This window comes from Anomalospiza imberbis, chromosome 1 (genome assembly GCF_031753505.1).
Source record: "Anomalospiza imberbis isolate Cuckoo-Finch-1a 21T00152 chromosome 1, ASM3175350v1, whole genome shotgun sequence".
NCBI lineage: Eukaryota > Metazoa > Chordata > Aves > Passeriformes > Viduidae > Anomalospiza > Anomalospiza imberbis.
The window spans coordinates 38,969,211-38,993,647 of record NC_089681.1 but is presented as its reverse complement, the minus strand read 5'-3'; the positions used below and the strand labels follow the sequence as shown (position 1 = coordinate 38,993,647).

General features: G+C 39.0%; 1 protein-coding gene across 3 annotated transcripts; it reads right to left on the bottom strand.

Moving 5' to 3' along the window:
• Positions 1-815: 815 nt before the first annotated feature.
• On the bottom strand, positions 816-24,387 carry LOC137472886 (kinesin-like protein KIF20A). 3 transcript variants are annotated; one of them, XM_068188392.1, is made up of 19 exons: positions 24,048-24,387; positions 22,992-23,140; positions 21,734-21,808; positions 18,550-18,669; positions 17,520-17,658; positions 17,252-17,436; positions 13,948-14,044; positions 13,270-13,458; positions 13,049-13,160; positions 11,534-11,605; positions 9,887-10,033; positions 9,107-9,272; positions 7,531-7,701; positions 6,690-6,874; positions 5,077-5,242; positions 4,726-4,843; positions 4,576-4,643; positions 2,901-3,020; positions 816-1,722 (listed from the first exon to the last, which is right to left on the bottom strand). In XM_068188392.1, the coding sequence occupies exons 1-19, from the start codon at positions 24,370-24,372 to the stop codon at positions 1,447-1,449; spliced, it is 2,880 nt and encodes a 959-aa protein (XP_068044493.1). In that variant the 5' UTR covers positions 24,373-24,387; the 3' UTR covers positions 816-1,446. The 3 variants fall into 3 exon arrangements, with proteins under 3 accessions (XP_068044493.1, XP_068044503.1, XP_068044513.1); XM_068188402.1 differs by having other exon boundaries at positions 6,735-6,874; XM_068188412.1 differs by lacking the exon at positions 24,048-24,387 and adding an exon at positions 23,633-23,696.
• Between the last annotated feature and the right edge of the window lie 50 nt (positions 24,388-24,437).

The window sequence follows — 24,437 nt, the reverse complement described above, 5'->3', positions numbered from 1 at the left end:
TGGTATTATGGAAATTTTCCAGTATTAGCCCATTCTGATGATTTTTTTAACTTCTGTTGTAATTGCTTTTCTAAAGCAATTTGTACATAACAGCTTTCTTATTCAAGAGATCAGCATTCAATGTCTCGTATAACTACAGCAAAATATTTTTTAATAGCTGGAATAGTTTATGTGGGAGTAGACAAATATTTTAGAAATTTTACCTTGCAGGGATTATAGACCTTCAGAACTACTAAAACCAGATAACCCTGTACTTAATAGAAACAGTTCAAAACATGAGAAAAGCAATGGCTGAAGTACAACCTCCACAGCCTTGTTATATAGATGTCAGAGTGATTACTGATCACAGACCAACCCAAAACCCTCAGTGACCTGGCAAGAGGAGTCACAGCAGAGCAGGGCTGTCCTCCTGTCACATGGGAAGGCTGCACCACCTACTGTCTCCCCAGTGAGGGAGAGGCTCTTGCTTTGAACTCAGTCCCCCTTCCACTCTGAGAAACACCTTTACAGGGACTGATCAATCCAATTTACTTACAGATTCCACAGTAAACCTCCAGCAATTACAGGCATTGTACTTCCACAGTAGTTAAAAATCCCCTCACCTTCACTGACTGGAAAGGTCTTTAGGAAAACTACTTCAACTTTTATCATGCCACAGTCTTCCATCCTTAAGCTACTAGATAAAAGCTAAGTAATAGAATCAAGGATATGATTCTTTCAACTCAAGATCATCCTATATCACTATCATTTGGGCTCTAATTTCATGATCTTTTCTCATCTTGGTTTTGTTGATTTATAAAATGAAGAGTCAGAGCTGAATTTAGCAATGGAAAATTTTATTAAACACATGTTTCAAAGTTTAATACATATTCCTAGTGGAAATTCAAATTTTATTAAAACAAATTTCTTTACAAAGCCAAGTTAGCTGAAAAATAGCAAGGAGCCAGATCAGATTTCATTTCATTGCCTTCTTTAGCAGTTTGCTTAGTTTGGTCCCAAGAAGGGAGTCTCCAGGTCAAAACCAGAATATTAAGTCAAGAACCATGCTATTTTAACTACTTAGGATTAAGTTTACAAGGCATCTGATTTCTAGGAATCAGCAATGAAATAAAATAACTTAAAAACATAACAAACAGCAGGTGAGGGACATCCCACTTTGCATGAACCACACATTTATCAGTACAGAAGACCATGATAGCAATTACTCCAGAATTAAAATATATATATTTCTCAGATCACATCCCTATATCAACAGTAAAAGCACATGTCTAGACCCAAACTTTTATAGCTCTAAATTCAACCCTGATTTGATTTAAAAAGTTCTGTATTAAACATTTTTCTCAGTCAATATGACAGTGAAGATGGCACCTAAGAGTGAGAAAGAGCTACCAACAGTTGAAGACTAATAAAGAAGCCTAGTAATTACACACTTTAATTTACCAAATATTATTCTTTTGCTTTATGAGGCAACAGTCCTTGTTTTCTTGAATAGGGTGAAGCCTCTTCATACTTTCCCCAGCCTTTACCAAGAGGTGTACTAGCAGTGGATGCTACTGTGGATTTCAGATTAGCCAGCAAACCTCTCCTAGGTTTCTGATGTTTTGACTCCGCTGCAAAGAAATTATTTTTCTGTTCTTCAAGCTCTTTTTGCAGGGAAGACACTGTTTCTTCAAGCTCAAGAACACGTTTAGCCCAGTTCTGAAGACTATTCATTTCTTGATCCTATGAGGATAAGGCTGTGTTAAAGTATGTGAACACTGCATGGTGTCTCTCTTTTATGCAGTTAATTTTCTTATTCACATTATTTTATTAAACCCATAAATACCTTTGTTATTACTATGTCATATGGCCATTCAGTACCCATTTCCTCTAAATTACAACAAAGTAACTAAAAACCCAGCAAACTACAGGGCCATACAATCTAGAGACCAAGTCTGACTAAGAGTCTGATGCTAAAATGCTTTGTCACACTATGCAAAGAATTGATGTTGTTCTAGGAACTAGATAAAGGCAGCTTTCCTGCCTTGCAATTTCTGAAAGCAAAACTGGCCAAATCAAAACTCTTATGGCATAAGTCTGCTAACCAGGACTGAAAAATGCTTTGAATGGGCAGAATACAGAGTGTTAAATACACGCTTTAATCTCTGTGGTTAACAAAATCACCTTCCTATTAAGAATGGATAGGAAGGTAACTTCCAATTTAAAAGTTCAAGTAAAATAATTTTCAGTCTCAAATTTAAACTAAGAAGTATGCAGAAATTAATCTAATGTTCAAAGAAATACATCACTAAGCAGTTACTATACCTGCAGATTACAAGTGAGGCTTAGATTCCAAGTGCCAAGAGTTCAAAAGTTTCATTTTTTTGTTTAGGAATCTAGATGATATCTGAGGTCAGATGCAGCAAACTTTAGGAAGTCCCTGCTTTTGAAGGAAAGATGTCCATTTCTGTATTAAACAGTTTATCTGCCCATATGTCTCATCCAGTTTGGCCATTTCTGACAGGACCATCAGTATAGCTTTAAAGCCACAGATCCTTAGGCCTTGCTGCAGTAGCATTTGTGCATACCTTGCTTGCCTCATGATGAGTTCTAAGTAGTATTTTCTTTGCTTGACAAGAATTCATGACCTCTTTAGATCAGCAGGCTTTGTCAGCAGAGTTACCCTATTACCAGTCTATCACTTAAGTTGAAAAATGAGCTTTGTCTTACAAGATTCAGAGTCAAGTAGTGAAACACAAGGGCTCTGAGCTCATAATTCAGGAAGTTAGGCACAGAAAAAATGCTAACATCAAAACAAATTGCTAATTTAACAGTGATTTTACATATAAAAATATGCAGAAGCAGCCATTACAACTACAGATACAAGCCATATTAAAGTTGTTTTTAAATCATTGACTAACCTTGAGCATGATTGTGTGCTTCAGTTGACTGTTTTCTTCTGCCATTTTTCTGTAGCCTTCATTAGCTTCTAACAGGGTTTCGTTTAGTTTCTGTATTTTAAACTTCAGAGATTTTATAAGCTGAAAATAAAGCCCATACACATGGAAGTTCAAAACAGCATGTTTTACATCATTTTGTTTATTACTAGAACAATGCAAACTGCAAGATCAAACCAAAAAGTCATCTTCTCTCAACCTCCTATGTCCCAGCTCATCATTTCAGGTGATAAAATACAGCTGGAATATTCAAAGGCTGTTGTGTTGAAGCTACTATGATTTACAGACCTGCCAGTCAATGAACAGTAGCACAGACTAAGCTACATCTGGAACAGCCTGCTTCATTTCAGTAACAGTACTTAAAAGAACACTTGTCTCATTAACACTACTCACATAAAGAACTGGAGCACAGTTACCACAGAAGACCTCACCTTTCTGATAAGAATATTAATGGATTAAGCCTAAGCCCCAAGAGGCAACAGAAATTCTGAAGCAGAAAAATAGATGTTACCATTAATTTACTTCTATGAAGTTGCTAAAAAACCTCACACCCTTAGCCCATGTTTAAAGGCTGAATGGGAAGAAAAAAGTGAATTACAAGTCACACATGCACTGATCTTTGAGGCAAAGCAGCAGAAAGGCACTGATGGAATCAACTGTTTTAATCCATTCTTATTTCAGTTATTGCAGGAATCAGTCTCATCATTCTAACACTTTCTAGCCACACAAAACAATCAATAACTGTATCCCCATAACAAGCATAAAAATTTCACCAAAATTTGAAAGTGACATGGGAAAATGATGTAGAGCTCTCAAAAACAGTGGAAAACAAATGCTACAGCCATAGCATGAGACATTAAACTTGGTAAGGAAAAAGTTATTTTTGGAGTATTCTTTCTTAATAGAAAGGGATTTAAGTTCATTTTCCATTTACATGGATTATTAGAATCAGCTGGAACTATTTCTCCAATCCCTACTCATATTTGATACTAGAGAAAAAGCAAAACTTAACATCTTCCCTTCTCCCCATATCCTCTTTAAACATGGGAAATGAGCTGTATCTTTACAAGAAGATCACTCAAGGAATAGAATAAAAATGCTTACTTAAAAATTAATGTTTTCCATAATTCCCATGTCTATATGGTATTCAGAGCACAGAGATCTTGTTTGAAGAGAGAGATTCACCTTACTTAAGTTTAGGTTGATAGTGGAGCTGAGTAGTTTCAGAAAGGACTGCTTTAAAGCACTATTTTGATTTTAGATCTAAAATCTAAACTATTACCAGGTTCTGTAACTGTCCTCCTATGCAGAAGCAGGAAGCATTTCAGAAAGGAAAGCTCTGAGGTCATGGCAATATTTACAATAATTTCCAGCACAAAGCTAAACATACTTCCTTACTTCCAGCTCACACCACATTCACCATGTTTTGTTACAGTAGCAAATGGTTTTACAGACCAGAATAAGGCCAGAACAGTCTCTGGCAAAAGTCATCCACAACTGAGCAAGGGCTTTTTTTTTATAAGCTCAATGCCCATTTGCAGGAATCTTCATGCTTTTGTCTACAATGCACATCTTTAAACATTGAACCATGATGGAGTTTAAAATCATCATCCCCAGATAAATACTAAGCAAGAGCTACCTCTTCCTTCTCTTCGCATTGTTTCTGTAATCCTTCATTGGCTCTCTTCAATGTGCTGTGCATAAGATCTATAGGCAAAAGAAAAGTGTATTTGTTTATACACATTACCAGAAGTAAGCTGAACTTTGAATACCCAGATTACATTCCTACCTCGTTCCATGTTATTTTCAGTAGTCAGAATATCTGAGCTCAGACTTCCTACAGCCAACAGCCTCCCTGACTGTTCATCAAGTTGCCTTTCCAATTGCAGTATTTTCCTCTCTCTATCCTGAAAAAAATTAAGGGCAAAGATCATGCCGTTTAGGTGAGCACTACAGGTAGTGCCAGAGAGAAGACATCTGTATCCTTATGGTGAGCACTGAACACAGAACAGCAAGGCTGAACTGCTAGTTATTTTCCTTGTTTATTGTTACATTCAAAATCCCAGAGTGATTCTGCTAAAGAAAAGCAAAATTTACAATTAAGAGGCTAGAGCATACTTTAATGGCAGTCCAGTCATACCTCAACTTTCTCTTGTTCAGCTAGAAATTCTTCTATGGGAACATAATGGTCTTCAATTTGTTCCATTGCACACATATATGCATGTTTCTTAATAGCCTCTTTATACATTTCAAATTTGCTCTCGAGTTTTTCTTCATAACTGTCTTTCATATCTTCCAAGCGGTTGCTGAAGAGAACACGGTTATACATTTGCATTCCTGCTATTACATTTGACTACATGTATTCAGCTGAGAATATTAAAGTTATTTCTCTAATCAGAAATTGTGAAACAAAAAGAAAAAGAAGCACTTTTTTCCTTTTAATCTCAACAATCCTACAGACTTGCACCAAAATGTAACTTCTACTTGGCATATGCCAAAGAAAGTGCTATAGAAGAACACACACTTAACACTTGTCAAAAAAAGTTATAAGAAAATCCACCAACGTACAATGATAGAAGTGGCCACACCTATTTAGATGTTATATTTGAAGCATATATCCTAGGGGCATCTCTCACTTTGGTTTTTGGTTTGTTTTTCTTTTCTTCCATTTAAGATAAATGCCAAATTCATTTTCATAGAATCATAAAATGGCCTGGGTTGGGAGTGACCTTAAAGATCATCTAATTCTCACATTCCTATCATGAGGAGGGATACTTTTCATTAGACCTTTCCAACATGTCCTTCAAACACTTCCAGGAATGGGGCATCCACAACTTCTCTAGGCAACCTGTTCCAGTGCCTCATCACACTCACAGTAAAATTTTTGTCATGACAATCAAGCTAAACCAACTCTTTGAATTGGTGGATTCAAACAACAGTTTGAATCCACTCCCCCTTGTCCTGTCACTACTTACTCTTGTAAGAAGTCCCTCCCCATCTATTATTTCAATACGTTCCACATTACTGTCAAAATTTAAAAACAACACCCATCGATGATGCAGAACATCACCTTAACACAGAAAAAGCATAAATGCTAATTCATGTGTTTGGCCGAAGGCAACCAAACAATTTTAAAGCTAGTGCTGGGGTTAAACCATAGTGTGCTCTGCTGGCAACTTGATATTAATTTTTTAAACAATTCAAACAGCAGAAAGCTGATTTAAAGAAGAGTTAAGAGGAAGTAAACTCAACTTGAGGAATCTGGACTTGAAAAAAAATTCCTAAATTAACATCAGTGCGGAGTTCATAATTCATAAGATAATTAATAAGGGCACAGTAATTCATAAGACAAACTAACAATGGCTCATAAGTCATGCAGAGGAGCTCAAAAGAGCTATGAATCAAACTACTTTAAGCACATGCATGCATATTAACATGACAGAGTGTATGTTTTGGAAAAATCGCCTCAATGGGGTACGTGTAACAATCTTCTACGTCTGCTAAGTAGTAATAACAAGCCAGGACAAGCTCCAGTAATTACAAATTCAACAGAGGAAAGTTGAACAGAAAGCAGCATTACTTTTCCACTGTAAATGGGAAGAGGCTGAACTGAACAAGTTTAATGTTCTTTCTTCCCTTTCCTTCAGAGATTTTTAAATTGTGTAGCCCTGTCTTCTCTAAATAACATGAGTAGCTATGTCCTGAATATACACATGTATGTATATACATCCACATGTAGGTATGCTTTTATACATGTGGAAGCCTTTCAGTCTCAAAGCAGATTGCAATTTGACTTGCCTCCAGGCTTCCTCTGTTTCCAGCAGCTGTCGAAACATTGCTTCTGCCATCTCTTTACGTATCTTCACCTCCAGAAGGAGCTTACTTCGCCTTTCTGCAGCTACCTTCTCCTTTAAGTCCTCTGCAGCTTTCAAGAGGTCCTAAATTTAAAACATTTCCACTCAAAAACCAAGACTGAAACACATATTGACATGCATCTCAAACAAAATATTCATAAAGGCAGCCATCCATAGAGGATACTTTTTAGAAGCTTGTTTTCTGGGGGTCTGCACCAAAGTTTAAATATTTTCGAACATTAATTTCTACTGCAAATACATCCTGTGTCCATCTTGATGGTGTCCACTATCAAAAAGTTTACTTCTGTTTTGGCATTTAAATATTAGTTTGTACAGCATAACAACATAAAACCTACTTGATTTTTACAGTTTATTGCTATTAGATTGTATAGCTATGTTTTTAAAATGCTGCATCTTAACTCGTCACCACTGTTTCAAAAAAAAAAAAAAGCACAAAAAACTAAATTGTGTTGTTTTAAAAATATGTACTGCTTCCTTAGTCTTCTTGTTGGGCAATCAGTTGAAGTCCAAATTTAGCACTTGACCTAACTAGAAAGCCACAGGGCATCCTTCCACAGCTACACTGAACTAGGCCACTCTAAGCCTAGTCTGTCTGACACTGAACAGAAACTTCCACTTCCCATTTGATGCAGCTTTCAGCACATCTCTTATTTTAAAAGAGTATTAGAACTAGCAGCAATTGCTTTCTTGGGTGCAGTTCTAAGTAGATATGTATTTACCTCATGACTCAGAATGGTGATGTCCACTTCCTCTTCTGCAAAGGTTTCAGTACTGTCAGCAAAGTCATCTACAGATGTGTTAGCATCAAAGTGCATGATAGGTTTGCCATCACCTCCAACTATCTTTGGTGGAAAATAACCAAAATTTTTGGGCAGGATTGTCTGGATAACCTAAAAAATCCAGAGATGATTTACCAATGCTGTCAATATTGTAGGCATCAGAATACCAGGAAGAAGTGGCACGAATGCATTGTTGTATTCACACAATATTTAATGATTACGTGAATGTCAACAAAAGCTTACATGCCTTTTAGCAGAAAAAAAAAGAATCCATCAATGTAACATAATTCTTTCATGAACATAAGACTTAAGTAACTAAAAAGAGTGGAAATGGAAATAATGTCTGCTAGGAAACTTAGCATCCTTGTCTAGACAGGTGGTTTCTCTTCCCCTAAAATAAAAGGGTTTTGGTGTAGTTTCCTGCAAAGTTAATGAAAAGCAAAAAATCCCTACAACATTTGCTTCTTTCTGAAATAACCTGACCAGGATTCAGCAAGGAATCAGCAATTTATGACCAGAATTCAGCACTTCATGCTATTTACATAAAGATTTTAAGTAACTATGTCATAGGACAGCATATCAGAAATCTGTCTCCACAGTAGACACTTAAAACAAAAGTCACACCTGAAGAGAATTAGAAAAAACTTCCTCGCTGAGATCATATTAGACAAGCTACTATAGATTTGTAATAACATGACAGAAATAATCTGTGGCTCCAGACTAAAAAATTACTGTATTTCTGCCATGAAACACAGCATAGCTCAGCATCCCACTCCCTGCAAGAAGCAGCTTCAGGGAACTTGAATGAAGTTAAGGCCAAACATCAACCCCAAGTCCTGAATTTAATGAGAGATTGAGACAAGAAGCAGAATGAGGCCCCCATAATCCAGGAGGAAATTATCATTGACCTTCTACAGCATGTAGACACACACAAGTCTATGGGGCTGGATGGGATCCACCCAAGGGTACTGAGAGAGATGGAGGAAAAGCTTGCCAAGACACTTTTATTATTAATTACTTGCATTTAGCCAAATAGGAGCAATGCAATTGCAAAAGATCTCATTTAGACTACAAAAGAAGATGATACTCCTTTTACTACCAGCAACTGTCCGAGAAGTTGTGAACAACTCATCTTGTGCAACAGATGTTTAACTGCACCCAGGTTAAGTAACTCATCAAAAGTTGGAATTGAAATCCTGCATTTGCTCAGATATATGGTATAAATCAGTCATATCTGAAAGTGCCCTGTGTTTTGCACAGAGCATCAGTGGTGTAGAACTGAACAGTCAGACACCTGCAGTTGTCTTAACGTCTTACCACAAATAGGTTTGAAGATGGGCAAGACTACTAGAAGGCATACTACTTTTAGGGAGAGGCTACATGCAGAAGAACTAATATGATGAATCAAGAATCCAAATCACACTAAAATCCATACAACCTGATAATTTCACAAGTCACTATTAACAAAAAAAAAAAAAAAAAATCAGAATAGCAGAGAAAGTAGATATACTCTTACCTGTCTGGCTATAGCTGAAAATTTCATTACATGCAGTGTTTCATCATATGTGGAAGTATGCTGATTGATGTTTACAATCATACAAGCTTTGCCTTTCCCACAAAAAAATGGCTGAAACAGACGAGTCAGCTTACTCTCTCTGAATGGAATATAGCTTGGCTTCATCCTCAGGGAGGGAAAAATATGAAATTGTGAAACAAAACAAAAATCATAAAATTCTGGGCCATTGTAGCTTACCTTAATTCTGTTTCTCTCTTTCACGAAGAGATCCAATAGGATGCTCATATTTAAGCCTAAGTTATGTTAAACCAAAGAGCAAGGTCTTTCCTAGATTTCATAGGCTCTCCAACAAACTGAACTATTTAAAAGTAAAAGTAGCATGGTGTCTGCATCACAGTTTCCTAGTGTTCTAAAGCAGATAGTGGAACAAGCAAAAAGCTAAGTACAGGTCATCTATCAGCTGCCTGATGAATCTACCTGTATAATTTGCAGGTGGAAATGAAGAAGACAAAACTGAAGCTTTGTACACAAAATGTATTGTTCATATACATACTCTAAAGAAATGCTGTTAGTTTGCTGCAAATTGCCTTTTGTTGCTCTCCACAAACACTAATTATGGAGAAACTGTGCTCTGCAGGTATTAGAGTGACATCTATAATAAGGAAGACTTAAAAGATTTTGTAGCTTTCCAATTTTCTCTGTGCAAACTGCTTGCAGATATATAAAGGGATACTTAGTGTCTCCACCTAAAACTTGGCATGTAAATAACTTATCACTTACTTTGGGTTTTGATTTTGCTTCAATGCTGCAATGCACTTTCCAAGGATGTGAAGAGAATTATTAATATTTCCTGCTTCTTTTAGTCTGTCTCCAAAGACATGTGTTTTATTACACCTCTCTGAACCAGCCAAGTCACAGAAAGACAACCTGCATGAAAGAGTTATCCAGAACACACACATTAAGTCCTTCCCAGCTCACCATAGAGCTCTTTGCTTGTCTATAGCAATTATTTGCTGCTGAACTCAGGCCACTGAATTGTCCCTCATGGCACAATAGGTTACAATCAGAAAATCATCCTGGATAATCAAGGAATTCAATACATTTTACTTTATATTAGGAAAGTTGTTGAAATATAGGAAGCTCTGGAAGTTGGATAATTTATGTGACCATACCATTACTCACTTATACACAAATTTATTTAAATAATTTCTAAATCCATAAACTTTCATGCAGCTAAAGTAAGTCCTATACAATTTATTAAGGCACATATTTCAAGTGTATGAAAGCCTTATGTTCTTTATCCTTTCCAGCACAAGATTAAAAGCTTTTTTCTTCCTTAAGCAACATACAGACTCTGTCATTCACCTAACAGCTGCTGCAAGTTTTGCCAGGGGGATACACTATGATAGAGAAAGCAAGAGAAAAATACAGATGCAGTAATTTTCTCAAGTTATCTTTTCTTAAGAGTATTTATCACTGCAACATCTGACATTTAGAGGTATTCTCACATTTAAAGGTGTATCTCACAATGAGGTATATTTATTACCACCTCTGCTCAGCAGAGACAAGAGAGGAAGCAGTAGGAGCTAGGATTGAACTAAAACATTCTGTTACAGTCTGTCTCCATTTTCCTGTATCAAGCTAAATTAATCAGAAGAAAAAAAGACACACCATCCCAAAAAAAAAAAAAGCGCTATCTAAATGCCTTCAGGCCAGAAGATAAGGCTGCTTGCTCTAAACCATAAAAGAGCAGAGACTTAAGTGTAAGGACTTAACACTGCTCTCACAGGGTACACTTACATTAGCATTTTATATTAATGGAGAACAGCTTTTAAGCACATTATTTCATGGTCCCCTCCTACTTTACATTGGACTATGGAACAGTCTGAGATCATGTCACCAGAATTCTTTTGGGATGACAGATTTTAATTTATATTCTAGGAGCGCACCAAATGTGTTGTCAAAAACATTTGACCCATGAAGTCTAGTCTGGTCCCAGAGCAGAAAGACAGATTGGCATAGCTTGCACCTGTGGCCTCCAGCACCAAGTGCTGCCCTCCAGCTGCAGAGATCACCCTCTATCAGCCAGACACTTGAATTCTGCTTACCAGGGCATACAGTCTGGTGCTGCATGGGCTTACTCTGCCACCACATCCCTATTACATGAGACAATACACATTTTCCTCAGTTTACACACTACTGACAAAGCTGCTTCAGCACAACCTTAGAGTAAGAGACAGGAAAACTCTTCTGTGCTTGTCCCTTTTGAGCTTCCAGTCAGTCTATGTGCTCAGTGGAGTTCCGAATTCCTTCTCAACTCAGAGGATTTGTTTATTATTAGAAAGTTCCACAGTTTGGCATGCTTACACCTTATTAATTTTTCCAAAATATTTACATTCTTGGTAATCACATGAAGCATTCACTTACTCCGATACTCCAAGAACATGTGGCTGATGCTCATCAGTTAGCTTGAGTAGCCTGATGGAAAATATACTGTGACTGAAATGGAAAGACATTCTTTTTAATAATCAGTTATGAAAATTAAGCAGTCACTGAAGCAAAGTAAAATTTGTATGCTACAGAAAGCTCAGTGCTGAAGAAAGGACAAGAGTTAATTCACTAGTTATCTTGGTATATTAGTTACTTTTGCAATGCATTCATTCAGCAGCAAAAAAAGATGTATTTTATGACTTTCTAGTTCTCGTCACACAGGAGAAGGAAAAACACCATATGAAGCTTACAAACTGTCTTGGAGAAAAACACCAAGCCAGTGCAATAAAGTCTACTGAGCAAAAGAAGAGCAGTCATGTAGCCACTTCGTATAGAAAACCTTTGGCAGTATCTGAACTCAGCAGATCTGAAGGATTAACTTAGAAACAAATGGTGGGGAGAAGGGAATAAGTTCAAGTTCTAGAGTCCTGTAATTTCGCCTACTTCAATATGCACAGTTGTTTGGTTTTAAAATAATTCTGTTTTCCAGGAAGGTTGAATTTGTAACACTTGAAAATCCAGTAACTCTGGTTTAGACAACAATCTACACAGGCAGTAGGCATGTCTGAAACCAAAGAGAAAAGTCACAGAACCAGAAGTGCCCAGTTTCTCTGATTCATCAGGAAGCACAGCACACAAACTTCTTTAGCAGTGGGCATTCTAGGCATAAAACTCTGTAAGAAGAGCATGAAATTTAACAGCAGCTGTCTTTAGCTAATATAGAACAACATAACTCTTGCTTTTTAGAGAAAAAAGCAAGCTTAGTAACGCTATGATTGTATTAGCTAAAAATAAAACACAGCCCTTTCACACTTAAAGGACAAATTATTAAGAGGTCATTAAAGTCAAGGAAGGAGGCACTTTCAATAGAAATTATACAACTTCCTTTATTTCTTCCATCACTCCATCAAAAGCCAGAATCTCCCTTGATCCCTGTCCAGAGCTAGATAAAAAGGTAGGGGTTTAAATCTTAAGGACCAAGTAAGCTCAGCTTGAACACAGCAATCTAAAAGCATCTAGAAAATCTAGCAGCGCTCCAAGATACCACATGACTTGCTCCTTCCTATATCCCCCAGTGACAGGCTCCAGCTTTCCAAGAATTATACTGCAGTTATGAAAATTAACCAGCTTTCCTCAACATCCTCACACAGCCATTCTCACTTAGCACCATTAGCATTTGCCAAGATGCATAGTCCTGTTGGCTATGTGATTTGATGAATGTGATTTGATCTTTTTGATTGTCCAAAGGCATGAATAGCAACCCGAGTGCAGCTACTACTAGTCACAGAGTCTCTGCTAGTTTTCTTTCAGAGAGAATGTCATAAAAAAACCCAGAATAATCAAGGGAAGTATTAAATTATTATTGAAGAGTGGTTCACTCCACACATATTCTGAAGTGCCCTCCCTTCCCCTCAAAATGGACAGAGTATGCTTATAATTAGAGGAACAAACCTTCTACTTGATTGCTCATTCATTCTAGTACAGGCAAAGCTTCGGTTCTTGTTTCCTATTTTTAGTAGTCTGCAGGCTTCTTCAGTGCTCTGAACATTAATCCACTTTAAATCTGCAAAAAGAGATCCACTTTAAATCTGCAAAAAGAGATCCTTTACATACATTTCTGATCATCAGAGAAATTCTGCGAAACCGCCCAGGTCATAAAACAGTATTACTACCTTTAATGTAACAATTTCCTCCTTGATCCTCACAAATTCTTAAAACTCTGCGTCTTTGAGGTTTTGATGTAGATGAAATACTTAATAGGTCATACACATATTCATTATAAATTTCACAAAAGGAAATCCACACAGATGCTTGTGTTCTTTGGTGCATATTAGTCTTATGAATGTCAAAGTTCTTCTCTGCTAATCCAAAACAGAGGAAGAATTCAAAGATCAACTCATCGACAGATTTTAAATCAGTATATAGAATCTTCTAAAAGAACCTATAGAACCTGCTAAAAGGAGATGGTTTGGATACATCTGTGTTGCACAATTAGATACACATGGATAACTTTAACTTTATCCAAAAATGTGCAAATTTCTCACCAGTCATCTGTTACAAGAATATGCCCAAGTTCTAAGCTGATGGCCTCGCTTTATCACAGACTTCCAGCAGTTTATACATTATATTTGCAAGACTAAGTCTCCCTCTTCTCCCCAAAAGGAGTGAAACTATAAAAATATTTTTATATAGTTGTGCTTTCTCCAGAGGAAGATAAAAATTGGGTAAAAACCTATATATATTTACTTTGCAGTATAATATAGGGATTTTTTTTATCCACTGGCAGTAACCCAGTAATATTTCTTAATTCACATTATGTTTTTCCCACACACAACAGTTTTACACTTTACCTAGGGAGTTAGAAGGGTGATTGTCTGAAGTACAGTTAGAAGAATCCAACTTCACATCGCAGAAATTTGTTATTGTATTTGAGCTGCTCTCTGTCTCCTTGAGAAAATAAAATACTATTAAATCCATATGAACAGACAATGAGAAAAGCAGAAGTTAAAAATGACAGCAATTCCAGTACTTAAGATTAAAATATTGAAGTAGTATTAAGTGTTAGGCCACCCTTACTCTCTGGCTGAAAATGAAATGTGTTTAATAACACTAAACTATAGTCAATAAATGCTCTTTCCATCATATGAATTGCTGCTTGCTGCTACTCCCAGCAACCAGTTTTGGTGGCCAGCTGTTGCTAGCACTGGAGACTTTACTTCAGAGTCCTAGGAGAAAAAAGATTCTGTCAGACTGCAACAGCTCAGAATGCCTTTATGAGCAATTGACCAAATCTGAACATTGCTTCAGTCATCCAAAAGAACAGGAGAAGTTTCCTCCAGGAGTAACTGCCAAGGTGGTAGTGCTTAAATTATGACAAACCAACACTCTATGTTGCTTTAATTCAGACTGAACTAAAAGGCCATGAAAAGTAGACAACAGCATAGTTTCTTTAAATACACACATTTGCTGAATTTCTTTACACCAACAGAATTGTTTTAAACCTGCCAAAATTCACCAAAGTACAGCCTTTAAGTTACCTCTGGAAAAATTAATGTAACAAAGTAGCAACTCCCACTACAGTCCAGCATCTTTACATACTACCCCTCTCATTTTATAGGCCCCTATAAATCAGGACATTCACCCTGATTTCTCTTTCCTGAGAGAGGGTCATCCTACAGTAGAAGGGAACAGATCCAGAGAAGCAAACCCTAGTGTTAGAGCTATTCAAATGCAGCACTAACTTGACCATGGATTGAGTGCTGATGTCAATGTTACCCACTTGGTACATCCAAACAAAAATTCCTACAGAGAGGCATAAAGCCATACTTCGAGGTCTTCCATTTGAAAGATAAATAGCATAGAATACAATTACAACAAAATCATACAAGTGACTGTTTTGCAGAAGCTGCGCTGTCTATATGACTGTGTTTCTTGAGTATTAGAAGTCTAACCACAGCAGGAGGCCTCTTCGATGTTTGCGAAGTGCCAAGCAGGATACGGGACTGACACACATGCTATCTCATCTAGGCATGTCAAAAATGTAGTGGAATTTAGAAAACCCAGTACCACATTACTTGTGCATGTGATAAGTTTTTGTAAAGGTATTTTGAGAAAATTTAGTGAATTAAATGTTGCTACACTGCTTTTCAAGTGAAATAAATACAGAAAAGACCATGAAGATGACTGCCTAAAAACAAGTGGGAACAGGAACTGACATTGTTTGCCAACAACAGAACCTGACATTTAATAGAAAATACAATAACAGGTGGGAATAAGAATGCACATAAAGCGTCTTTTAATCCAGTAAAAAACAGTATTTAACCCCACGAAGAGAACCCGGAAAGGGAAGGAAAGAGAGGGTATGAACCATGCTAAGAAAGAGTTGTTGCAGCAGTACTGCATACAGAACATAAACAGTAGGACATTAAGTGCTGCAGTAACTCAGAGCAGTCAGAACTGGGAGGGTGAAAGGAACAGCAAGCACTTTCTGTGAGACATGTAAACTGAGCCTGGGAAACGAGCCTACAGAAATCCATGTCAACCAAAGCCAAGCTCACCAAGCCATATCAGCTCTCAGATTACAGCTTGAGAGAGCATCCAAACAGTGATGCTATTCATTCACAAGCTATCAAGAAGCACAGCTTCAGAATTGGGAATCGTTGAGCTATCTCTGTGGAAGCATTGTAACACATAAACAAGGTCCTGTCATGTAATATCTTCCTGACTCATTTTTACCTGTCCTTCCTGATAGTGGAGCATTGCTCTCTTTTCACTGCAGTGCATCAGTATCTAGATCACCTGCTACAACATTCAGCTACTACGCTATAAGTAACTCAGACTGTGATTTAACAGAAGGAAATATTTTTATAGAGTTAGCTTCAAAATAAGATATTGACCTTTTGTTTCAGACCCTGGGCTCCTGCTTGCTCCTCTTTTCAAGACTGTATCTTTCATGAAATTTTTGAAGGTATTTATTACTATTCTCCTAACCATCTCAACTTTTCTTTAAGACCCCTTCCTTCTCTATGCACATACTCAGAGACACTATCAAAATAAACATGTAATCTTTCAAATTTTCAGATTTTTCATTTGAGATATTTCCTTACGAGTTGACCAGACTCAGACTAAAAGTTTTGAGTTGCAGGATTTAAATTAAGCAACAAAATATAGAGTGGAACTTTATATAGGAATTTGAGTCATAGAAGGATTTTTTTTTCAGGGTTAACTGGAGTACTTCAACAAGGTTAGTATTAAAGACCACAGAAAAAAGGAAAACCCAATCATTATTCCTGTACATCCCAGAATTATTTTAGAGTTGCTTTGAATGATAACCAGATGAGCCTACTGCATTGTGGGATTAGATGCACAGAATCACAGTTCAGGGGAAAACGTTCTGGGCAAAAGGAATCTGAAGTATAAAATAGTCCCAAATACATGGATTCCCATTTTCTGGTAAGACAGTTTCTTACCGTAGAAACAGAAATTACTAGGTAATAAGAAGAGGAGGATTGCCACAGTAAAGACTTCTCTATTCTCCCTAGAGTCTTCAGAGACCAGCCTTAGTCACATACTATTCCCTAAGGCAGACAGGAATCCTTTTAGGACATTCATTTTGTGCCATCTCCCTTCACTTGCTGAATCAGAATACTTCTTTATGAAGTTATATAAATCACAGGTTTATAAACTTTTAATCTGCTTTAAGACTGTCTTCCACCAAAAGGGACTTTCCCTGCCTTCTTCACTGCCTCTGCTAGGACAGTACCATCATCTCTCCTGAGCTAGTACAAGCATTTGAATGATGGCAACAAGATCCAGCCTGGGAACCTGACCTGCAAGAAGAGCCACTTAACAAGAACCAGGTTTTAGTTAGGTCACGTAGCTCTCAGACTTTTCAAAGGCTGCTCCCTCTAAAGATGAGACTTCTCTCTAGAGACTGAGATTTGGCTTTCTGATGGTTTTTGGTTTGAACTGTGTGCTGCAGAAAGTTCTTCCAGTTTACCCTGAGCTCCAAAAGCAGCCTATCATCTTACTATTATTCCAAGGTTCACCAAGTATGCATACTGTAGATTTTTATATAAAGAATCAATAGTGGAATAAAGACTTTTAAAACTTCCTGTCTTACAGAACAGTTTTAAGAAGCATTTGGTCACTGACCTCTTTCAGTGATGCAAGAATAGCAGTTTTTAAGGCTTCTTCTTGCTTAACTTGCTCATCTTCTAGTTTCTTAACATCATTGCTCAAATATGGTTTGAAGTTCATCTTCAGATAATGTCTTCCTCTTATGTGACTAAAAATCACATCAAGTGAGCGAGGTAAAATACCAAGGTCTTTTGAAGTCCCTTAAAAATAAATTAGGTGTAAACATTCATGTAATCTTGCCATTGGATTTGACTCAGGTTTTACACATGCAAATATTTTATACCTTGGATAGTGAATGTCTTGCCTGCATTTGTAACTCCATAAGTAAATACCAGTCCATTCACTCCATTAACATATGCTCTTATGATATCTTTCATTGAGCCTTCAAAAAATTCACTCTGAGTAGTTTCTGGTCCAAAGACCTAGGATAAGGGAAAGAAAGAAAGAAAAAAGGAGAGACAAATGGCACAAAGAAGTTTAATAGGCCAAAATATTAAGTACTGATTAGACATGACTGATTTTTCAGAACATGCTGGGTAGGAGGCATCAGCTTAATTTCCTGTCTTGCCTGAACCCCTTCTGATTCAATGTCTTCTGTTGGGTTCTCACAGGATGCCTGCTTAATTCTGAGAGGCACTCAGGCTTGCACTCAGTTTTGAATATTTTCCTACTCCTAAAATAAACCGCTCAGAATTCTATTGAGCACATGCTCATTGTCCATGTTCAGTGGACACTTCTAAGAGCTCTGCCAGTGATGTAAAACTCCCTCTGCACTCTTCACCAGTTATCCACAATTGATGAGAAAAATCAGCATTACAACGGTCTAAATAACTCAATCTCTGGAACTGTTTATTGCTTGGTACTGTAAGAACAAAACTTCTTGCAGTTAGGCAAAGTTAAGAAATTTGTTTTCAGTAAGAAGGCTTAAGCAGTTGAGCTGCTATTCTTTCAAAAGGAAGTTACTAATACACACTTACATAAATTCCTACAAACATAAGGTTTCTGAGATAAAAGCATCTGCAGGAACAGCAGAACCACAGTAAGTTTGTGCCTACGAGATGTTTCTGTAGCATCTAATCAAAGAAAACCACAGACCTGCCAAAGAAGCTTCCTTGTCTCATCTAATAGGCACCTCCTTTGTAATACAGCTTTCCTGACAGCTTATCAGTAATTAATAAGCAGTTTAAAAAAAAAGGCAAGTACCACCACATGTAATTAAAAGAAGAAAAATCATGTTGCATGACATAATACAAAATTCAGCTTTCATTATAGTGAAAAAAACAAAACTAAAAATTTGAAATAATTTGGCCTACCTGAGAAAAGGTGAAGCTGTGCACAGCATGACCAATCCCTCTTTCACTGTTTTTCATTGCAGAAGACTCTTTGGGTGCACTAAGAATTACTGTCTGGGCATCTTCAATAGTTACACAACCCTTAAAAAAACAAGACAAGGCAAACCAAAACACAACACAAAATTATTCAGGAAGAAAGCTATCTGAACAAAACAAAAAATGAACACCCCCTCCAACAACCCCCCAAAAGCCTAGTGTCTCCACCCATTTACCAGAGCTACAAAAAGTCCCACAATTTACCTATATCATCTCGAGGCATGTCACTACAGAGATATTCACTTCACATGAAAGCCAGAGTACAGATGAAGTCAAGGCAACCCTTTAGGTTTTTCTAAGAGGTAAAAACTTTTACTAGCATTCCTTCCAGCAACTCTTCCTTGGGAACACTTTATAAATCCTTGTACTTTGTGATTGTGACTTGCACAATCTCTACAGAAATAAAATTACATGGAAATCTACTGGTTTTCCATATCAGTCATTTTCAGTGTGAAACAGACTTAAGAGCAGAATTAACAAAGTAAAGTAAGTCTGAAGCATTATCCTGTGATTGATAAATAGTGTTACCAGTAATGAAAGAAACTGAATTAGTTTCAAGTAATTTCATTGCTATTCTCAGTTAAGTAAAGGTGAAATACAATTACCAATCACTATCTAGATAAATGTAGGATCCAGTGTTAAAGGAAAATTTCATTTATACCAGACTGGCTACTAAAGATGCAAAGTGGACACCCAGCATAGCTTAACAATGTCTTGATGCATCATCTGAAAGGATTGATTGTAACTTAATCTGACATTTATGTTCAGAGACTGGCCAGAACTTCTAAGATCAATAATCCATGTGTGCCACGTACGCAGGAAGTACTGCTGTTCCTAGGAACCTCAATTAACAAGTCTGATTGTTAACTGATATAGAAGCCCTGTGCCAGTAATGAACTGGTACAGACCTCATAGCAGCCTACAACTTGCTCACAAGGAAACAAAAATAGGCAAACGCTTCTCTCTGGTGATCAGTAACAAGACATGAAAGAATGGCCAGAAGTTGTGTCAGGGGAGGTTTAGTTTGGAAATTAGAAAAAGCTTCTTCACCCAGAGGGTGTCTGGGCACTGGAACAGGCTCCCCAGGGAAGCGGCCACAGCCCCAAGCCTGACAGAGTTCAAGAAGCATTTGGACAGTGCTCTCAGGCACATGGTGTGACTCTTGGGGCTGTCCTGTGCAGGGCCAGGACTTTGATGATCCTTGCAGGTCCCTTCCAGATCAGCTTATTCTGTGATTCTGAGAAGCTCTAAGAAACTGCTTTCTGAATTTAGACCAGTCACCTGTTCACTGTGCCAGGCTCTGAACCTATGTAGTCTTTAACATTTCTCCCACATCAGCAGGGACAGGAGTGCTGGTCAGATGTACTAAACCCTGGAGAGCTACAGAATAATCCAGGATCTGCAGCATGTGCCATCAGCTGCCACCAACCTCATAGAAGCCTGTGAGCAGAGGCCCAAAGTAGTCAGATCTGCAGAGATGGAAGCCAGCTGGTAACAATTCACTCCACTGGTCTCCCCCAGCTAATCCTGCAGGTAAGTTGGCAGGAGCTGGACCATTTCTGGGGCTGAACACATCATTTATATCCAAAAAACATAACTTCCTACTGTCCCATAGGTGACTCTGGAGAATCACTGACAGGGAGTACAGAATTTCACCCAGAGCTCTTAAGCTTTACTTCTATAAATCATTATCTCTTTAAGCATCAACTGATCAGTTAACCTGTTGGTTGTCTTTGTTTAAAGCATCAGCCTATAACTATAAGAAATAGACCTTGGGTTCTACTTTTTTTTTTTTTTTTGGTGCCACATATTTGGAACAAAGGTGCTTTCCTGAAAATTATGCATGGAAAGGAGGAATAAAAGACCTAAAAATTAAATTGATCTGTTTGATTTAATGATTAGAAAGTAAGGCTTACTTGACTGTTTTGTGTGAGTTTTTTCCATTTGCTACCAAGCATTTTCTTCTTAGATTCAGGTGATAGTAAAGAAAGTTGAAAACACTGAAAATGTTGAAGATTTTTCAATCATTCTGTTTTTGGAGGCTGAGAAAAAAGTCTTAATCCCATGCAAAACAGATTATGCAGCTAATGGGTTGGAAGTTCAACTATTTCAGCCTGAACTACATGAAGACAAAAAAAATTGTAGAAACTTCAATGTTCATTTTTTCCTCCCTGCTTTTAAGAAACATCTCACTCCGAAGACGAATGTACTAAACAACTCCTGAAACAATTTGATTTTGTAAATCAATTTACACCTGGAGCCAGCTCAGACTGTGGAATTTACCAAACTGGAAGCACTGTGGAAGTACACACTCTTCAAGGAGAATAAGAAAAGAAAAGAAAAGGCAAAGGGAAGTTGGGGTCAAGAGGGGGAAGAATTATCCAAGTGAAAACAGTACAAAGGTTCCAACTCCAGTAGATCAAAAGCAAAAATGCATTTCTAAAAAACAATTTGCAAGAAGCACATAAAAACTAACATTAAATCCTTCTTAGAGCTCTTCAAGCTGACCTCTCTTCAGTCAGACAGCCTGCAAAGACAAGCACTAAGAGATATGATATAGAGACCTTGTCCTCCAAAGACAGCTAAAGGAATTCTTTGCGTCAGCGATGACAATGAGGGAAAGGGGAGCACTTCTAAATATTTGTACATATGTGTGTATGAAACACTGAAGCATCTGAATCTGACAGTGTAGAGGTTACAGAAGATTTTTGACAAGCTGAGCAAAAAGTCACCAGGATGAGGTAGGAGATTATTCAAGCATTTCAAAGAAGCTTAAGGGTCAGATACTCAAATTACACCTAGAACTGCATCATCTCTTCCATGGAACTCCTTTATATCTTGAGCACTACAGAGAGTTAACACCAATTTTTAAATAATGTACCCAGTGAAACTTTGAAGAGCTACAGGTGTACATGTCTATACCATACAAATTATTAGAAGGCATGAGGGTGGAAAAAAAAAAATCTTGCATCTATCCAGATGCCAAATAATTCCATATTCCATTCCAAGGGCAGTACATGGCTTATATAAAGGAAAGTTTTGCCTTACAATACTATGTGTTGTTCAGGTAAGAGAAAAAAAAATGTTATTTCTTAGTTCTACAACAAACCTGGGATTCATGGCTTTCAAGCTCTGCTATAGAAAAGGGCCTCACTCTCAAGAAGACTTTCAAAGGCTCATATACCTATTCATTAAAAAGAAGACACAAAACAGTTATAATTGCCACTTTTTGAACAGAACAGCCCCGAATCATATCAGCATACGTATCTGATACAGTGTTTCCTATTTTATATTAACGTGTTTTGTTTTCCTTTCACATCAATTTCAGACTCAAAGCTTTTATTTACTTCTTTCCCTTCTACTGTCCTTAAGTAACCCATTTTTTTGTGTGTTCCCTCCGACCACTCCCCTCCCTTTAGCATTCTTTCACGACAAAACCAGTATTTTGATTTTAAAAGAGCACACTATCAGAGGCACAAATTGCAGTGCTTCCACCTTCTGGTCTCCCGCTGCACTGAATTCAAGCTGTGTTAGTCTAGCAGCTGCTACACAGTGTTGCACTTTCATTGTGTATGCAGCATGTTCAACCAGCACTGGCTGACACATCCTTAGCCTCGAGAGACCACTTCCTTACCACCATCCAGGCACCAGACCCTCCTCTTCCTCGCAGAAACAAGCAGGAAACCGTTCTCAGTTGCTCAGGTGGCCTTTTCCATCCCCCAACCATTACAGAACAGTCTCCCCTCCCAGGTAAAGCAACAGCAGCAAGGAGCATTTTAGAGGGATCCCAGCACTACTTCCTTTCTCAAGGAGCTTCGGTCTTTACTTTGGCAACATTTCATTCAGCAGGTGGATTTACTAGAGTTCTCCACAGCCCTGTCCTGACCAGCACTAGCCAGACAAAATGAAGTCACCTGAGGAAAAGTCACCCAGAATACAGATCCCTCTAAAAACGCGCAGCTGGATATATTATTTTCTGCTTGAGCACAGCAGAGCATTATAGATTTTTATTTCCATGCACCTAATGAACTTTCACATCAAGGATCTGTGTATTTTTAAAGCTTATTTAAAAGAAAAGCACAGTCTCATTACATTCAAATGGCAATTACTGAAGTCCTTTACTTTATTTTTTTTTGTAAAGTTTAGCATTCCATCGCATACCATCGACCACGTATCTGCATTTGGTGCAGGCTATGACCCGTGTGCAAACAATGAGAAATAAGCAGAAGAATCAAACACATCTCAGCGGCAGAGAAGTACAGCAGTTCTTACCAAAGAAACATTTATTAAAGCTTAAAAAAATCCCAAAATCCTTCAAAAAAACAGCCCAGCATCACCAGAATACACCTTGTAAAACCAATCCACACCTGCTGTTCCTCTGTATTGGGCAGTACTGTCGATTCCAAGGGTGAAGGTTTACCCTCTACACTCAGAAAAGAAACCGATTCCAAGGCATCACACACTTCCGTGGAAACACAGTTTTTCCTCTCATCAGCCATCGTTCTCTGCAAAGGAACTTGTAAGGAAAGGGGGGAAAAAAAAGCCCATAATTTTCTGAGAGAACGAACAAAAATACAAACGGAGCATAACAGAGATGGGGCCAGGGCAACCTAGAGAAGTTTGGGGAGAATGACCTTTCAAAAACAAAACAAAACAAAACAAACAAAGAAAAAAACCTTGGCAGGTTATACTACGTAACACACAAGGGAAAGCGCGCTAACAGCCTCAGCTGGGCACTGCTGTCATCCACCTGCAGCCCCCGGCCCGGCAGGCTCAACAGCGGCCGCCAGCCGTGCTCGGGGCCGCCAGCCGTGCTCGGGGCCGCCAGCCGTGCTCGGGGCCGCCAGCCGTGCTCGGGGCCGCCAGCCGTGCTCGGGGCCGCCAGCCGTGCTCGGAGCCGCCAGCCGTGCTCGGGGCCGCCAGCCGTGCTCGGGGCCGCCAGCCGTGCTCGGGGCCGTCCCCGAGCCCCGCTCCCGCTTCCCGCTCCCTCTTCCCGCAGCGCCGCTACCTTGGCGCGCGCGGGAACCCGCGAGCCGGGCCCGCGCAGGCGTGGGGGGTGCGTTTTGGGATGAGAGGCGGGCGCTGATTGGCCGAGCGCGGTGGAAGGTGGGCGCTGATTGGCCGAGCGCGGGGGAGCGGGGGTGGGGGGAAGGCACGGGCAGAGCTCCCTCCGGCCGGCAGGGGGCGCCGCCGCACAGGGCACGGCGGTGGAGCCGCCGGCTCGGCAGGGAAGCAGGGAATGGGAGCAGCGGGATGGAGCGGAGCAGCGTGCGCTCCGTACGCTGGGTTTGCTTATCGTCCGTAGTAAGGCATGGCGGTAAAGAACAGCTTTGAACCGAGAGCCGGGCGGCCAGAGGAGGAGGGGTGTTCTGCCTGGCAGAGGGGGAGGAGGAGGGGAGGATGGGCGGGCGAGACGCGGGTACCCAAATGTTTCCAGCCGGGCGGGTTATATAAAGTGAGCGTGGGAGTTACGTAACCGTCCCGGCGCTGCCGCGGTGTAGAAGTGGAAAACGAGGTAGGAAATAAATAAAATCGCGAAACGTGCGGGTCACGCGAAAACCAGGAGTGTGCAGGGCAAGGACGGAGGGCCGCGGGGAAGGCGGGATGGGCCTGGAGAACTCCGCGGTCCAGCGCCTTCCACAAGCTAAGGATCGACCCTCCCGGTAACAAATGTAACGCGCTCCGGTGCGAGCCGGCCTGTTCACACAGGAGGCAGGCAGCAGTATTTCTGCACAGTGCGGGACCCATACACAAAGATAAAGCTGCATCTGTGTTTATGGGCAAGTTGGAGACAAGTGAAGAGATGACAAAGG

Coding starts and splice junctions, on each gene's coding strand:
- LOC137472886 (XM_068188392.1), bottom strand. CDS start 24,372: ATGGGTCCCGCACTGTGCAGAAATACTGCTGCCTGCCTCCTGTGTGAA. Junction 17,659..18,549: donor ACAGCTTCACCTTTTCTCAG/GTAGGCCAAATT, acceptor CCCTTATCCTAG/GTCTTTGGACCAGAAACTAC. Junction 14,045..17,251: donor TTCTTGCATCACTGAAAGAG/GTCAGTGACCAA, acceptor TATTTTCTCAAG/GAGACAGAGAGCAGCTCAAA.